Consider the following 19,608-nt stretch of genomic DNA (forward strand, 5'->3'; position numbering starts at 1 on the left):
TCAATGCGTCCGAGGGACTGGCGAGATCCACGTCCTCAGCGGACGCCAGGATCTCCACCTCATCCTCAGACGCAGAGCTTGTAGGAAGCGGTGGAATGGGTGCCACCGCAATGTCGGTAGCCTTGGGGAGTTTCTTCTTCTTCTGCTTCTCGCGCTGCGCCTTGGGTGGTTCAGGCTGGGAGGGCGTCACTGGGTCAGTCTCAGGGACAGACGACGACCGTGTGTCCCGACGACCAGGGCCTGGCGGTTGTTTGAGCCACTTGTGGCTGTCGGCTATGGAACCGGTCGGAACGTGCGAAGGGAGGTCCCCAAGGGACCCCTTCCTTACGAGAGTAGCCGAAGAAGCCTTACGCTTCTCCGGCTGGGAAGGGGGGACTGATGTCCCCGATGGTTGGGGGGGTGTTGCTCCTGAAGTAGATGGAGCAGGAGCAACAGGAGGTTTAGTGCCCCCCACCATCAAGGGGTCAGGTGTGGGACTTCGACTCTGAGAGCTGACTGGAGCGGATGGAATTGTAGAAGGAGTGACAGTCGCGGCATAAGAAGCTGTCATGCGCACTGGATGAAGCCGATCATATTTCCGCTTCGCCTCAGTGTACGTCAGGCGGTCGAGAGTCTTGATTTCCATGATCTTCCGCTCCTTCTGCAGAATCGGACAGTCTGGCGAGCAAGGCGGATGGTGCGCACCACAGTTCACACAGATTGGAGGCGGCGCACAGGGATGATCAGGATGGGATGGTCGACCGCAATCGCGACAGACGAGGTCGGAAGCAAAGCGTGAAGACATGTGGCCGAACTTCCAACACTTGAAGCACCGCATCGGGGGAGGGATATACGGCTTGACATCACAACGGTACACCATCACCTTGACCTTCTCAGGTAACGTGTCACCCTCAAAGGCCAAGATGAAGGCACCGGTGGCAACTTGACGATCCCTCGGACCCCGGTGGACGCGCCGGACGAAATGGACACCTCGGCGCTCCAAGTTGGCGCGCAGCTCGTCATCGGACTGTAAAAGGAGATTCCTGTGGAAGATAATGCCCTGGACCATATTCAGACTTTTATGGGGCGTGATAGTGACGGAGACATCCCCCAGCTTAGTACAAGCGAACAAGGCCCGCGACTGGGCGGAAGATGCCGTTTTTATCAACACCGATCCGGACCGCATCTTGGACAAGCCCTCCACCTCCCCAAACTTGTCCTCTAAATGCTCTACAAAGAACTGAGGCTTCACGGATATAAAAGATTCCCCATCAGATCTGGTACAGACAAGATATCTGGGCGAATACGTCTCACTTTCATGCAATGCCTTGCGTTCCTCCCATGGTGTGGCGAGGGAGGGGAACGATTTGGGGTCATACACATTAGCCTTAAAGTGAGCTTTGGAACGCTTAGAGACTGCTGACGGCTGGCCGCCAGCGAGAGATGATGTACCACACTTCATTGCGGGTCATCCGCCCTGATGCCACCTACTCCGACCAAGGGCCCTCCCCACGGGCGCCACCCAGCCACAGCAAAGGCCACCTGGCAGGATGGCCAGTGCCGAGAGTCCCGATGCCCCAGGGAGATGGGCATCTACTCCTTGGCATACGTGGGGAGTTAACGGCGCAGGCATCAGTAGAGCGATCCCTGTGTTGTCAGGGGGCTACAACCAAGAGGGTACATGGCGGCCCCACCACAACGGACTGGCTACCGTGCCAGATCTTAGGTGCAAAAACGTCCAAGGTCGTCGTCGCAGTTAAAAGCAACACTGCAGAGTGTAGCGTGGTAATCGCACAAAGTGACGTATCCCCGCCCAAAAGACGGAAAACGAGCGGGACACCATTGCAACGACGAAAAAGTTGGCTAAAGGTCTCAATGCACGACGGATACAGCGCACCATGTAAGGCGCCCTTCCCCAATTGGCTCGCTCTTCGGAATAATTTAGAAAGATGGAGGTCAAACCCGAGAGGGGACCATCACATAAGGCCGAAACATTTGAGACTCCTTTTAGTCGCCTCTTACGACAGGCAGGAATACCGCGGGCCTATTATGATCCCCGAACCCGCAGGGGGGGTCTGTAATGGTCTGGGATGAGTGCAGTTGGGGTAATAAGGGATCCATGATACATCTAGATACTGTGACAGGTGACACATACCTAAGCATAGTATCTGATCACCTACATCCATTCATATCATCCATTGGGAATTTCGACTGACCTGGGCAATTCCAGCGGGATAATGCAACACCCCACATGTTCAGAATTGCTGCATAGTGGCTACAGGAACACACTCTTGAGTTTAAACACTTCCGCTGGCCACCATACTTCTCAGACGCAAACATTATTGAGCATTTCTGGGATGCCTTGCAACGCACTGTTCAGAAGTTATCTCCACCCTCTCATACTCTTACGGATTTATGGATAGCCCTGCAGGATTCATGGTGTCAGTTCCCTCTCATACTCTTACGGATTTATGGATAGCCCTGCAGGATTCATGGTGTCAGTTCTCTCCAGTTGGAGGAGAATGAAAGGTGTGTAAAAGGAGGTGTGTTTAGGGCAAGAATTGGCTTTTATGAAAGCATCTGGAAAGAATAGGGTGAAAAGAGAAGATTTTTTCAGCTTTTGGGACTTGGGCTCTATAATACAACTAGGTTCTTTACAATTTAACTATTAAATAAACTCTTTTAATGAGGCCAGCACAGTGCCAAAAGGGTAAAATTCATGCACTGTTCATTATAAGCAGTCTGTGGACAGAATATGTGATGAATGTGGAAAAGTGATTATGGAATAATTTACAGTGTGAATAGATCTGAAAATAACACAATTCAAATATTGTTAGTCAAAATATTGTATTCTGAATGTCACACATACAGAAATAGAACACTGCAACTAAAATTAAATATGATAAGCTAATTAAAGCTATATTCTATAAAAATGGATTGATGGAGGTAAGAGTCTGCATACTTTAGCCATTCAGTAAAATTGTAAGCAGAACAGGGCAAATAAAGGGACAAATATTAAAGTAATTTATGTTGCTGAGAATAAGCAGATTTTTCTTCCTTTTTCTAGAACATGTTAAAAAAAAGGGCAAAGTGTAATTATTATTATTCAATATTTGTTTCTGTTTGCACATGACTGGTATTTTGTAATTCAAAAAAGAAAATTACTGAACTTTTTATCTGTGTCATTTATGAAGCAGACTTGAAATGCACTCTTATAACGTGGAATGTGACTGCAGACACTACTCAAGTCAGTCATACAAGCCTGAACAAAATGCACCAACTTAGTAAGTTTTTGTGATGGTTAAAAATAAAAAAATCTAAAATTAACAACAAACAATTCAAAAGGATAGTAAAATCAGCATCAAAATGAAGTACCATACATGGGGAAACCCCACCAAGAATATACACATTCTAGTTAACAAGAAACTAGCATGATTTGCAGCACTCAACCAATATTTAAAATTGTTACACTTACGTTATTGTTTTCTTTTCTACATTCTTGGGTTCTGGTCTTGCTCTATTTAGGACTTTGAGGAAATCTGATGTCTTAGCTCTCATGCGAGAGTGGATGTATGCCTTTGAGCACTTGATGTGGTAATGAAGATAATCTCTGAATATATGAATTAAGTTTATGGTATTGTCCCTGGTACTCCTGTTTGTGTGTCGTGGGAACAGAACTAAAACAAATGGTATGAGACACAGTTAGAATTACACTATTTATCAAAATAATTTAATTACACTGCATTTCTGTGGACATATAAACTGATTAAAAATGATTTTACAAGAAAAATGAGGCAACTGTCATACATAAGAAAGACATTTGGTTAACATTCAACAATCTCTTCCATTGTAATTACTCTACCTTTCTATCCTTTGCTGCTGCACTTCAGATTGATGACACCATTAAATATTTTGGATGCTAAAGTAAAGAATTTTCTAATTCGGAATCCTTAATGACAGACCAAGTAGCTACTAGTAGGTGCAATAAAATTTACATGAGCACTAACCAAGGTAACACTCTTGCAACCAACAAAACAAATTGTTTCCTAAGCCCCCTGATTTGCTCTCCTTGGGGAACTCTACAGCTGTCTTCATTTGCTGATTTAATATAGGCTGCTGGCCACTGAAGTTGCAACACAGTAAGAATAGCAAAAAACAAATTTTTACTTACAGTGCATTTACTGTGCAGTAGGATGATTAAATTTGTATGATTTGGGAATATACAGAGTGTTAAATTTAGTACAGTTTACTTACAGTGGATTTACTGTGCAGTAGGATGATTAAATTTGTATGGCTGGTTCAAATGGCTCTGAGCACTATGGGACTCAACTGCTGAGGTCATTAGTCCCCTAGAACTTAGAACTACTTGAACCTAACTAAAATAAGGACATCACAAACATCCATGCCCGAGGCAGGATTCGAACCTGCGACCGTAGCGGTCTTGCAGTTCCAGGCTGCAGCGCCTTTAACCGCACGGCCACTTCGGCCGGCTAAATTTGTATGATTTAGGAATATACAGAGTGTTAAATTTAGTACACAGATTTACCACCTCTGCCAGCCTCAATGACTCTAAGCTGGGCATTGAGTTTAACTAAGCTTGGATGACAAGATATGGCATTCCATGCTGCTTTAATTGTTCTGTCAAAGTTCATCAATCACAGTGGCAGGTGTGGTGCCATGCCCGTATCTTGGTTAATCTATTATCTGATTTTTTTTTATTGGGTATGAGATCCGAAGAGCATCCTGACAAGGCCAACAGTCAAACACTACCACTGTCAAAGTACATCTGGACAAGACGGGCAACATGCATTCTTGCATTACATAATTTAAGATAAAATGTGATGTCTACTGTCCAAATTCCTGGCTATGCGAACCAGAGGTGATCATTTAGTGTACCCAATGACACCCCACACCATCACACTAGTTGCTAGGTCCATATGACAACGATCAATGCAATCTGTCAATGTTTGTTGTCCTTGGAACTTCTTTACATGGACACGTCCATCACGATGCTGTGCGCAGAACTGGGAATCTTGTTGTAATACAGGATGGTGTCATTCCTGTGTCCAGTGTTGTTGGGCACACCATTGTTGGAGCACCTTTCTTTGCCGCCATGTCAAGGGAAGCCACAACAATGGCTGCACACTAACAATCTGCAGTTCTCCAGTATCTTTCTCTATATGTGTAGAAAATTATCTTCTTGCAAAGAAGCCCACTTCCTGACTGAAGGCAACTGATGAGGCTGCATGATCCTGCAAAGTCAACGAAACAATGTGTCTGTTCTTATGGGTGATTGCTGAGTGTGAGGTCATTGAGGTCCTGTGAGGTATTGAGCATGACCCTCCTGAACCCATCAATTCTGTATTTGCATCACAATCATGAGATCCCAATCAACGTGAAGGCAATATCATTGAACGACGAAGTGCAGTCTTGATATACCGCAATACTGCCGCTGTTGAATACTGACACGCTGGCAGAAATTTCTTTTCTCAAACAAGGCATAATATATTTTATAATTAAATTTTCCCCAAGACATTTAAGTCTTATCTCTATCTATGATAATTATGGAAGCTGAAGAAATGAATTAAAATTAGTGCAATGGCCAGGACTCAAACCCATGTCTTCTCGCATACTAGGCAGAAATGCTGACCACCACACCGGTGCAGCACTACAATCAACACTGATGCATGAACTACCTAAGTCAAATGCCCTCCCCAAGACAAACTTCAATTCATATCTTCACTTTATTTTTCCCCTAAATTGTCACTATTGCCAGGGCTCTGCAAGAAAACCCGGGTCCAAGTCCTGGTACAAATTTTAATTTATTTCTTCAGCTTCCATCATTATCAGAGATAAAGATGAGGCTTAAATGTCTCAGGGAAAATTTAATTATAAGTTCCATAAGATCACCTGGGGTACAGGGCCTCCCCCATTACGTCCAACCCTGGCGTGCCATTCCAATGTCAGAGAGCCCTGGCAATAGTGACAATTTAGGGGGAAAATAAGCTGAAGATATGAATTGAAGTTTGCCTTGGGGAGGGCATTCGACTTGGGTAGTTCATGCAGCAGTGTTGACCATAGTGCTGCATAGAATGCAAGAAGACTCAGGTTTGAGTCCTGGCCGTTGCACAAATTTTAATTCATTTCTTCAGCTTCCATCATTACCATAGAGGCACAATATGATCTTCCCACAAACAACTAATATTCAGACGTAATTTCTGAATGAGTAATCCACTTTTTAATCTTTTCTTATACAAAGAATGTAGCTGAAATATTAATCATTTGTGTATCCAAGCATATAGTGCACATCATGCCAATCTGACATTTGTTGCATGCCACCTTCATGGTGTTGCAAATTTAATGGTCAGCAGTGTATTTGTTCCAGTTCAGAGACACATAACAACATTCAGTGATCAACCTTACATGGTACGCTAAGAACTATAAACCAAAAACATAGAAAAAATCTGAACCACTGTCACCATCAAGGAGTACAGGTGCTTACATATATTACAAAAAGTTGAAAGAAACTAATACAGACAGTCAGTGATGAATACCTACAGGAGAAATATATGAAATTCAGTGGTGAGGGGAGGGTCTACGCACCACAGATCAGAGAAGAACTCCACAAAAAAAAAAAAAAACCCTAAATTCTGAGCAAGAGGTACTTTATTTAAACGTAAGACTTTTTCTCTTTTACACTTCCTTATGTTGTCTATATCATCTCACTTGACTTACATTTTGCACTACATCCACTTAAAACAAAATTTCTCTTAATTACTTTCTATTTTGGAACTCTATTGGTTTGAAGAAGAAAATAAATTTTTAGCATGTCAACAGTCCTTAATAATATCCCTTCCCTTTGCCCACTTTTCCAGTGCCACACACATCTTAAGCTCTTCATGAGGGCTGTTTGAACAAATAAAATCCTGATGAGTGAGTTCAGAAATATGTTGCATTTTTCACACTTATTGATGTCTTAACTGAGCAGGGATAAACCAGCAAATACAGTGGAAACACAATTATCTGGACCAACTGTTGTTATAACTCATTTGAATAATCAAAATTCCAGACAATTGAATATACAAAGAAAAGTAAGTTTTGTACTATGAACTCTAGAAGGATAATCTGTGTCATCCACATATGGTTATCTTTTAGGTATCTTGTAATATGGTTATTCCCCCCCCCCCCCCCACCCCTCCCCTGTAGAGGTGGTATGCTCCTTTCTCATTTCAACATGTGAACTTTATTACTGAGATACTTACAGTTCAATGTGAATTCAAACCACAGTAGCATTTAAAACTCTGGATCTTAAGACTGAAAATCTTCAGGTTTATAATCAATATTGACCAAGTGAGCCACCAAGTCACATAATTAGAAAATCAACTGATCTACAAACAGAATGTAATTCACTGTGCCATTGGTTTCCAGTCAAAAATGTTTAAAGCTTGTTGCAGATATATTCTCCTGATTATTATGCTAAAAAAAATTGTTACTTTACAATTCTAGTAGAAACTCCAGAAAATGTGAAATGGTGAGCTGTTCTCCACCCCCAATTTGGTTTGAAAACACTGGTACTTTAGTAGTGTGCACATATGAAAGCTGATGGTGGGGCCATGCACGATGGCAAGGAGCCATGTATCATATGATACTCATGTCAATAGCATAATTCTGCAGTAGCTGCCTGTAGCATGCACATTGGGAAGTGTGAAGAATATTTAGTTTGGATTCTCTGTTAGTTTAGGTGTGGTGAGATTACTTAGCAACTATAGTATTCATCAGGGCAAACACAACAACTAATATGTTAAGAAGTGAATCAGGATATTTATAATGGCCACTGACTATGGCTTTCTCAAGAGTTAATATCTTTCCATTTGCAATATAATATTTTCAAAAAGATGGCTTTTAAGCTAAAATTTTTATTTAGGTGTGCATTTCAACACATCTCTTTAGAAAACTGGCTAGGCTGTTTATGATCTTTGCTGTGTCACACCACACCATTTGCAATATTATAATATGAAAAATATGGATTTTAAGCTAACACTTTGATTTAGGTATGCATTTCAATACATTTCTTGAGAAAACCGGCACGACTGCTTATGGACTTTGCTGCACCACACCATAGAATGTAGTTAGAAAGAGAACTACTGTGATAAAGCCTTTGTTAAAAAGTCTCACTATCTAACAACAAATCTAATCACTAGTTTTGATTGAAGTATTGATTGTATACCTTGAGTTTTGCATTGGAATATGAGGAGGGCGCGAGCGCGCGCGCACACGCACGCACGCACGCACCAACACACACACACACACACACACACACACACACACACACACACACACACACACAAAACTGCTGAATGCTCTGAAAGAAATTATTTCTATTTGACACACATAGATGGCAAGACGTCTTCCCAAAAACAATGGGAGTTGATATTGTTTTTCATTGCCTAAGCATACAGGGATTTACATCTCCACAATCTGTCACAAGATTGTACAAAGATAACCGGAATCTTACCAAAGGTTATATATCCAATATTTTCTCCTACTCTGGCATCAGTGTTTTGGAGTTCAAGAGGTGGTTCTCTGTGACTGAACAGAACCTGGGGAGCTGTATGGCTTGCTCTTCTTCCTTCTTTAAATTCTTGCATAAACACTTTTCCAATTATGATATCATCTTCATCTTTAAATATTGTACTAAAGACAACGGTCACTCTATCAGCTTTTGCTTCAACATACCTGTAAGAAGACAATTACTTGTCACATATACTGCGTAACTATTAACAAATTTTAAACTCATATTTTGTTACTATAAAAAAAGTAAGAACACAATAAATCTTGCATCTATTAAATAAGATCTCTAGTAAAACAACTGCCAAACAGCATGGCAGGCTACTACTATCCTCCTGCATTGGTACCTATATTTTACCCCTTCCCAATCACAACCTGCTTGCTTCTACTGCTTCAATCTAAACTGAAAGCATCATACTGTAGGGAAATCAGAAACTCATCAATAACCATTTTTAAAAACTAAGTACATTCTTCAACAGTATGTTTGTGACACATTGCCTACAATAAAATTAGGTAGCAATCACTGATTCATCCATAAACGTGTGGAAAACCAAGAAGTATCACAATAAATCTGATAAATGTGCCATGCCTTTGGACTTTTAGCATTTAATTTGTGTCACTTTGGCAGCTTACGAAGAAACTCAACTACTTTTGTTAGAGTTGAGCCATCCACTCAGTTATTCCTGTGCAGCCTATTTCATATTCCTCCCTGTAACCCCAAAGTTCATTAATGAAGCTCTTCTTTAATTTTTACTGTCTTATGTTCATTGGCTGCATGTCAATTACAATGCACAAAAATTGGGCTAATTTCACAAGCATTACAGCTTGTGATTTTGCAGTCAGAGTCAGTTAATATGCCAGTTTTCCGAGCATGGTACTGTGTCATATGTAATTAACTGTCACTGATGAAACCAATTTTCCAACCGGGGTTAGAGTGGCCTTCTAGTCTACCACATCCAGAAAACTTTCATTTTAACATTACAGTGTATTCCATAATACACTTTTGTTTGGTCTTTATGAAATATATTGGATCTAAAATATGCATATGAGAAGATTAGCAGTGCTCTTAACACACGTCAACAGCATACTGTGGAATATGTTACTACAAAGCTTGGAAAATAGTAAATGTTGGAAAGAGACATCCACACATGGGTGTGAATGATGTATCGTACCTTACAGCTAACTACAAAAAGCACCCAGTTTGATCAAAATAGAAACCATCCATTTCCAACGACTGCCACTGTACTCCAAAGGCCTTTTTTACGGTAAATTTGTTTGACACATATGAGCTGCAGAAAAAAATATTGCAGCATACTGTGTTCTGACTACTGTGGCACAAGGGTTAAAGTTGCTAGCTGGCAACATGCAGATCACTGGTATGATTGCTGTCACGCGGAATTATTGATTATTTAACATCTGTGATTTCTGGATGGTTCTGGTACTCATTTATCATTGGTTTAGAATCAAAACCTCTTACCTCAAACATAAAACAAAAATATTTTTGTTGCATTATTAGGAAGAGAACCCAGTTTCTTAACTATTACTAAGCCACGGAGAAAAAAAAATGACCTTTGTGCTGTACTCAAGTGAGGAAAAAAAAGAAACCACATATATTGTTAGGCAATCATATTAAGTGAGAAAACTATGCATAACTTTTCTGGGGTACAAGGTTTCAATTATAAGCCAATGCTGTGCAATAGTGGAATTTGCTATAATACCCTACATATGTATAAACAGGACAACTTTGCTGAGAAAGACAGTTCACCCTTGTACTTTTGTGTATGCTGAATAAAAATGCTTTCAAGTGTGAAGTGTTGCTTCTTGTATATGACCCTGATTTCATAATCAATGGATACAAAAGCACTAGTGAATCACACAAACATCAGGCATATGTAATGGTGCAACTCAAATACAGGAGGGGTGTGGTCATGACACCAAAATGGAGTTTAACAGTGCTGAAAAATTATGCACAATTGCTACTTCTGTTTTCTGCACTAATTTCTTTCTGTCAGTGTGTCAAATTCAGTCATTAAATAAGTAACTTTGATTTTTGGTGATTTTAGCTGTATGGGCATTTTTAGAAACTAATACTGGAGACATCATTTGAGGCTATAAAGATTCTGTTTGTTGCTTCTCTAAACCAAACAATAAAAGCAAGCCAAACTGTTTATATGAGGTGTGGCTATAAAATAATGGGACTGATGTTGTCATGGAGTAAATGCACTCGTGCAAACAACAAACAGCTGCGAAGTGTGAAGCATTCTCAGTCATATGCAGCATCTCTGGGTCTATAGACAAATCAGTGTGGTCATGGCCTTCATTTGTGTAAGAGATAACACTTTGTTTTGCCAGAAAAATGAAAAGTGTAATACTAGAGTAAAAATGAAAGTGTAACAATAGAACAACAAACTGTCATGAAGTTTCACATGGAACTTGGAAAAACTGCTACCGAAACCTAGCACTTACTGCAAGAAGGGTATAGCTGTTTATAATATATGCAAGCTTTTGAGTGATTCAAAAATTTCCACAATGGCCAAGAAGATACTGAAGATGACACACACCCAGGACAGGACACCTTTCAATATCAAAAATGGATGAAAATACCAAAAAAGTAGGTAATCTGATTCAATATGACCAGTGGTCGAGTATTCAATTGATTGCTGAAACTGTAGGAATTGACAAAGAACGTATAACGCAAATTTTACATAATCAGTTTAACAAGGCAGAAATGTGTGCAAAACTGGTGCAGACAATTCTCACGACTAAACAAAAAGCAGCTCATGAAAATGTTTGTACTGACACTTTCAATATTACTGAAAATGATCTTAATTTCTTGAAAGGAGTTATAACATGTGATGAATCACAGTTTTTCACTTATGATCCTCAAACTAAGCACCAATCCAGGCTTTGGAAACGTCCAATTTCACAGAGAACAAAAAAAGTTTGAATAAGGAAATCAAGATTCAAAGGGATGATGATTGTTTTCTTCAATATTCAAGGAACTGTGTACCTTCACTGAGTACCTGAAGGTCAAACTATTAAATCAACAATAAATCGAGGTTCTTGATCAACTCTGCGAGAAAATAAGAAAAAAAATGACCCAAATTGTGAAAAACAAGTCATGGGTTCTGCACCAAGAGAACGCACCAGCTCATACCGCACTGTCTATTATGAAGTTTCTATGAAGCACAGCATCCCAGTATTAGACCACTGACCTTATTCACCTGACCTAGAACAACATGACATAACTATTCCTCAAGGTCAAACCTGCATTAAAAGGAATAAGATTTCATTTTCTCGATGCAGTGAAAGAAAAAGCAGCACACATCAAGGAGCTCACAGAGGTAGGCTTCCAGCACTGTTTCCATTAACAGAAAATTTGAATGGAGCATTGCAGGTATACAATAGGGAGTATAGTGAGGGTGGCAACAGGTAAATATATATGTATTTGAAATAAAGTGTTTTACAGCAATAGTTTTGTTGTTTTATAACCACACCTCATACATAACATTGCAAAATTATTTATAGCCTCTGAAGATGTCTCGTGCATTAGAAGATGAAATGGTAGGCACAGGGCATGCCCTACACCACAGCCTAAATGACTAAAATCACCTACAGACTGATGGAGATGTGCAAATTCTGTTCGGGTAGTTACACTTTTTATTCACTACGGAGCACATTTCACACCGTTTTACCAGCTTTGCATTGAAGACTTTGTTGCAGGTTTTTCGAAAACTCTTCCAATGGCAAACTCTTGCACAAAGAATTCCACACACATTTTCCACGAATTGTGTTTCACATAACACTCATTGTTTTATCAAAGGCATGATTTTGTGCTACATTGAATTAGTCGCTGACTATGTTTGCTCAACTCAATTCAACATAAGGATAAAATGTAGGAGATGCACATGTGCAGACATTTGATGGCCAGACTGGTGCACAAGAATTACAGTTTCCAGCATTTTCTGTGTTGAGCAGCTGTTCTGTTCATTTCCTCGATTCCAAGTCAGTCTTAGAAGAATTTTCTGGGCCAGTTTTATTTTGCTTTCCTTGCATGTTTTTCTGCAACTTACAAGGCCTCTTCAGCAGCTCAACTAACGTCATGAAGTTGCCTGACAGGTAGGATACAACCTGCTGCATTCATCAGGCCTTCCTTTGTAGGTATGCTTTCACAACATCTTATCAGGGTGGCACCCCCCCCCCCCCCCCCCCAATTAGATACTGTGTCTGAGAGGTCAAATGAAAAGAATAACATGTTCAACTTTCCAGATGGTTCAGGATTCATTAGTATACTAACATCACTGCAGTTGTGGGCTGAGTCAACAGAGATGTTGCACTTCCAGAGTTAAAGTCAAAGTGCCTAACACCCTACATCACCTTAAAGAAGGCCTTCTGTGTATTCAAATGAAATGTTTCTATGTCATGCACAATATTCTTTAAACCAAATTACAGCTGTAAGCTAAATGTTGCAGTCTGACAATCTTAAAGATAATTTGCTTCACTTTCTAACCCATCAATAATAGCAAAACAATGTAGAAACATTTCCATGTAAGAGCTCTTAGTTGCACTAATATTAGAACAGTTTATGCTCAAGAGCTTCCTCACCCTACCATGGCCACTGTCCACTGTCAATCCACCTCTGGCTACCTCATACAAGCCACCATCCAACCAAATGACAACAGTACAGCACATCTCTGGCATGTTTCTGCTCTCACATTGCTAAGCAAAAAATTGTTTATTACTGTAGTTTGATTTTCCATGCAAAATAATGTAAATGAACTGACTGAAGACCATGCTTTAAGACAATAAACTTAGACTGCTGTATATGCATCTATCAATCATCATTTTGTTATTTCAAACAATGGAAAATCCAGGATGGAACGCGACAATATTACGAGATGGAAAGTTGCTATTAACCATATAGCAAAATAATGTAAATAAACCAAATGATGAAGATGCTTCAACACAATACACTTAGGCTGCTGTATATGTATCTATCAATCGTCATTTTGTTATTTCAAACAATGGAAAATCCAGGATGGAATGCGACAATATTACGAGATCGAAAGTTGTTATTCACCATATAGTGGAGATGCTGAGTCACATATAGGTACGACAAAAAGACACACACAATTATAGCTTTCGGTCATTAAGGCCTTCGACAACAATAGACAGACATACATGTGCGCTCTCTCTCTCTCGCTCTCTCTCTCTCTCTCTCTCTCTCTCTCTCTCTCTCTCTCACACACACACACACACACACACACACACACACAAATGCAACTTACACACACAGTTGCAGTCTCAGGCAAGTGAAACCACACTGCGAGCAGCAGCACCAGCCGTGATGGGAGTGGCGAATGGGTGGGGGTAAGGAGGTGGCTGGAGTGGGGAGGGAGAGGAATAGTGTGGTCGGGATGGTGGACAGTGAAGTGCTGAAAGGTTAAACTGATGGCAGGGGAGTGGAGGGGCAGGGGATAGGGGGCGGGGGGGGGGGGGGCGGAGGAAGTAGCGGAAAAGGAGAGAAATGAAAAGACTTGGTGTGGTTGCGGAATGACGGCTGTGTAGTGCTGGAATGGGAACAGGGAAGAGGCTGGATGGGTGAGGACATTGACTAATGAAGGTAGAGGCCATGTGGGTTACAGGAACGTAGGATGTATTGCAGTGAAAGTTACCACCTGTGCAATTCATAAAATCTGGTGTTGGTGGGAAGGGTACCTATGGCACAGGCTGTGAAGCAGTCATTGAGATGAAGGATATCATGTTTGGCAGCATGTTCAGCAACAGGGTGGTCCACTTGTTGGTTGTCATGCCAATATAGAATGCAGCACAGTGGTTGCAGCTTAGCTTGTAGACCATCTGACTGGTTTCACAGGTACCCTTGTCTTTGATGGAATCGGTGATGTTTGTGACTGTCCCATACATCCTCCCACCATCACCTACTTGGTGATGGTGGGAGGATGTATGGGACAGGTCGTGCATCTAGGTCCATTACAGGGGTATGAGCCATGAGGTAAGGGTTGGGAGCAGGGGTTGTGTAGGGATGGACAGGTATAGTGTGTAGCTTCGGTGGGCAGCAGAATACCATTGTGGGAGGGGTGGGAAGGGTAGTGGGCAGGGTAAATTTCTCATTTCTAGGCATGATGAGAGGTAGTCAAAACCCTGGCATACTATGTAATTCAGTTGCTCCAGTCCTGGGTGGTATTGAGTTATAATGGGAATGCTCCTCTATGACCAGACGATGAGACTTAGTGAGGTGGTGGGAGACAGGAAATATAAGGCATGGGAGATTTGTTTTTGTACAAGGTTGGGAGGATAATTATGATTGGTAAAGGCTTTGGTGAGACCCTAAGTATATTTCAAGAGGGACCGTTTGTCACTGCACATGCAATGACCACGGGTGGCTAGGCTGCATGGAAGGGCTTTTGGTGTGGAATGGGTTGCAGCTGTCAAAATGGAGGTATTGTTGATGGTTAGTAGGTTTTATATGGACGGAGGTACTGATATAGCCATCTTTGAGGTGGCAATCAACATCCACGAAGGTGGCTTGTTGGGTTGAGTAGGACCAGGTGAAGCAAATGAGGAGAAGTTGTTGAGGTTCTGGAGGAATGCGGATAGAGTGTCCACACCCTCGATCCAGATCGCAAAGATGTCATCAATGAATCTGAACCAGGTGAGGGATTTATGATTCTGGGTGTTTAGGAAGAATTCCTCTAGATGGCCCATGAATAGGTTGGCATACGATGGTGATATGCGGGTGCCCATAGCTGTACCGAAGATTTGTTTGTAGGTAATGCCTTCAAAGGAGAAGTAATTGTGGGTGAGGATATAGTTGGTCATGCTGACTAGGAAGGAGGTTGTTCGTTTGGAATGCATCGGGTGTTGGGAAAGGTAGTGTTACTATTTTCTTTTGAAACCCTATACTCAATGTTCGTTCTTCTTTCTCTTCTTTCCTGTGTTTCTCTTGGCACCTTACAAATTGCACTGCACACTCGACTTACTAGCCACAATGCATCAACCGTCTCGGTTGTGCACTACAGATGGCTACAAGATCACACTGATTGTTGGTGCAGCATCTTATGTTCCACATGAATCAGGCCGATATAATTAATCCTATACTTCCAAATTGATCACTCTCCCCGCATCATTTCCCGTATTTTTGCATGTTATCTCCCGCACCTCTCCCATGGCACATGATCTTATATCTCATCCTACGAACCCATCCCCACCCTCGCATACTTTCTCCATTCTATCCCAGTTCACACCCACTAATTCCACCATCCAGTCACATCTGCCGTCCCTCTTCTTCACATTTACCCTTTACCCATATAAAGTTAATCTTTACCCTTGTGACTTTTCGCCACTTTTAGTGAGTTTTCTCTATCACTGACTCATGCAGATTTCAACTTGTTTTCCCCTTTTGCATCCATTTAATCCTTTTTGTGGATTTTCACACATATTTGGGTGTATTTTTGTGAAATTTTTCAGACATAATTCTAAATTATTTATGTAATTTTTCACATTTTTCCACCACCATGGATCCTTGCTCCTCCCATCTGCATCAATACAGAAGAGTTTCCTTATCTCTAGCCAGATTCCGTCCCACATACTGTTCCTGTGTTGTTGCTTGGCTCAGGGAATCCCCCCTAATGGCCTTACCATCAAATTACCCATCTCTGGCTCCACCCCTCCTTCCACAATGACCTCCACCTGTTCAGATTCCACCAATCCTTAGCCCTCACGAACATAGTTCTGCAAAACCGTATCAACCAAGCCCAAACCTCCTTGCAGTACCTTCTCTCCATCTGCAAAATTCTCCTGCTATGCAATCCCAAATTCCTGGAACCCATAACTCAGATTGAAACTCTTGCCCTGCAGGAACTTGAGCAACATGCACAACACCATCTCAAAAAGCTCTCCATCCTGCTCACTTCCTACTCCTGCTTTGGAGTACCACTGTCCATCACCTCTACAACAACGTCCAAACCTCCCCCATGTTGCCTCACAGCTGACAAACCCTATCTCGCAGACCTACTACACTTACCCTACCCTCCAAAACTCTCTCCCAGCACCACACAGAATCCAGAACCTAAAGAAACCCGCAACACAGTCATGAACCTTTCCTTCAGAAACCTTAGCCCCGCAGAAATATCAGTCCTTTCCAAAGGCCTCACCTTTTGCCCCACTGCCAAAATCAATCATGCAGGACTTGCTAAAGACCTTATCTCCTTCTACCAGTCCCTACAGTGGAAAACTTTTTTGCCATTAACCCTACAAATCAGACTCAACAAAAGACCAATATTGAACCTTGCCGAACTCAGTTCGCTCCTCCATCAACCGTGATCCATCCCCACTGCCTCCAAACCACTCCCTGTTAACTTTCGAGAATTTTTTAACCTCGAACGTTGCCTCACCATCTTTCCCCAAATCCCTCAACGTGCAAACTAACCTTACATCCACAGAAAGAACCGCAGTCGACCATGTAAAAACTCATCCTGACCTTATAATCATACCTGCAGACAAAGGCTCCACCACTGCTGTTTTGAACCGCAAGGGTTAGCTGGCGGAAGGACTCCACCAGCTGTCCGATACTTCCACTTACATAACCTTGCCACAGATCCCATTCCAGTAATCCAGCAGGCTCTCCATTCACTACTCAAATACTTTGGCACATCCCAGAACCTCTCCCTAGAGTCACTCTCTCTACTCACCCCTACCAGTCCCTGCACTCCTGCCTTCTACATGCTTCCTAAACTCAATAAGCCTAATCAGACAGGACACCCCATTGTGGCCAGTTACTGTGCCCCCACTGAGAGAATCTCTGCTCTTGTAGACCAACACCTTCAACCTATTACCCGGAACGTTCTCTCCTATATAAAGGATACCAACCATTTCCTCCATCGACTCCTCACCGTTCCTGTCCCTTTCACAGTGCCCTGCTCATCACTATTGATGCCACCTCCCTGTACACTAACATCCCTAATGCCCAGGGCCTAACTCCCACTGAACACTACCTTTCCCAATAACTGATGGATTCCAGACCAACAACCTCCTTCCTAGTCACCATGACCAACTATATTCTCACCCACAATTACTTCTCCTTTGAAGGCATTACCTACAAACAAATCCGCGTATGGCTATGGGCACCCACATGGCACCATTGTATGCCAACCTATTCCTGGGCCAGCTAGAGGAATTAGTCCTAAATACCCAGGATACTAAACTCCTCACCTGGTTCAGATTCATTGATACCATCTTTGTTACCTGGATCGAAGGCGAGGACACCCTATCCACATTCCTCCACTCCAGAACCTCAACAACTTCTCCTCCATTTGCTTCACCTTGTCCTACCCAACCTAACAAGCCACCTTCCTAGATGTTGACCTCCATCTCAAAGATCAGTACCTCCATCCATATCGAACCTACTGGTTAGTAGCAATACTTCCACTTCAACAGCTGCCGCCCATTCCATACCAAGAAGGCTCTTCCGTACAGTCTAGCCACCCGTGGTCATCACATCTGCAGTGACAAGCTGTCCTTTTCAAAATATACCGAGGGTCTCACTGAAGCCTTCACTGACCGTAATTATCCTCCCAACCATGTATAAAAACAAATCTCCCATGCCTTATCTTTCCAGTCTCCCACCACCTCCCAAAGTCCCACTGTCAGGCCACAGAGGAGCATTCCCCTTTTAACTCAGTACCACCGAGGACTGGAGCAAGTGAATTACATTCTCCACCAGGATTTTGATTACCTCTAGTCATGCCCTGAAATGAGAAATGTCCTGTTTACTAACGTATCCACCTCTCCCACACTGGTATTTCGCCATCCACTGAACCTACACAATATACTCCTCAATCCTTACACAACAACTGCTCCCAATCCCTTACCTCATGGCTCTTACCCCTGTAATAGACCTAGATGCAAGACCTGTCCCATAAATCCTCCAACCACCACCTACTCCAGTCCAGTCACAAACATCACCTACCACATCAAAGGCAGGGCTACTACTTGTGAAACCAGTCATGTGGTCTAAAAGCTAAGCTGTAACCACTTTGATGAATTCTATGTAGGTATGACAACCAACAAGCTGTCTGTCCACATGAATGGCCACTGGCAAACTTTGGCCAAGAAACAAGTGGTCCACCCTGTTGCTGAACACGCTGCCAAACATTACATCCTTCATTTCAATGACTGCTTCATAGCCTGTGCCATATGGACTCTTCCCACCAACACCAGCTTTTCTGAATTGCGCAGGTGGGAAGTTTCCCTACAATACATCCCACATTCCTGCAATCATCCTGGCCCCAACCTTCATTAGTCGCTGTCCTCAACCATCCAGCCCCTTCTCTGTCCCATTCCAGCACTACATAGCTGTTATTCCAACAACACACCCAGTCTTTTTATTTCTCTCCTTTTGCACTAATTATCCCCCCCCCCCCCCCCCTTCTCATCTGTGCCCTGCTCTCAGTCTAGTCTGAAGCACTTCACTGTTCGCCACACCTACCATACTATCCCTCTCCGTCACCACTCCAGCCTGCTGCTTACCCCCAACCAGTCGCCACTCCCATCGTGCAATGGTGCTGCTGCTGACAGTGTGATTTCAGTTGTGTGAGACTGCCGTGTGTGTGTGTGTGTGTGTGTGTGTGTGTGTGTGTGTGTGTGTGTGACAAGTGCCATCAGACAAATCACGTCAGCAAAGGATCTTATCATTTCAAGAAAGATAATTCTGGCACGAATGATTTTGTACAGGAAGTACTGATAACTGATGTATGGCATGAACTGTGACTTTTAACCTTCGAGAAATATTTGCATTCAAGAGGCAAGGTTCACCATTATTCACAACTCCCTCCACCCACACCCTCTGCAAATGTTTAAAATTGTGTCACTGGATGCAGACTTATACCTACATTACTGCCTGCTTATTATCAGCTTTTTTGATGGGATATTCTGCTGCTGCTCTGAAAGTTAATGGAAATGTTCCATGCGGCAAACTAGCAATAATTCCATAAAAAAATAGTGAAAATAAGTGACAGAAAAGCATCTCTGAACTAAAAATAA

General features: G+C 42.3%; 1 protein-coding gene across 1 annotated transcript in view; it reads right to left on the bottom strand.

Annotated features, from left to right (window-relative positions):
* LOC124595375 (probable actin-related protein 2/3 complex subunit 2) overlaps positions 1-19,608 on the bottom strand; it is a 59,476-nt gene that overhangs the window by 11,385 nt on the left and 28,483 nt on the right. Inside the window, exons 5-6 of the mRNA XM_047134092.1 lie at positions 8,495-8,715; positions 3,455-3,656 (exon numbers count right to left, since the gene is read on the bottom strand). Of these exons, the coding sequence (XP_046990048.1) occupies positions 3,455-3,656; positions 8,495-8,715 (423 nt within the window). The remainder of the gene's footprint in view (positions 1-3,454; positions 3,657-8,494; positions 8,716-19,608) is intronic.

This window comes from Schistocerca americana, chromosome 2, assembly GCF_021461395.2.
Source record: "Schistocerca americana isolate TAMUIC-IGC-003095 chromosome 2, iqSchAmer2.1, whole genome shotgun sequence".
NCBI classification, from domain to species: domain Eukaryota; kingdom Metazoa; phylum Arthropoda; class Insecta; order Orthoptera; family Acrididae; genus Schistocerca; species Schistocerca americana.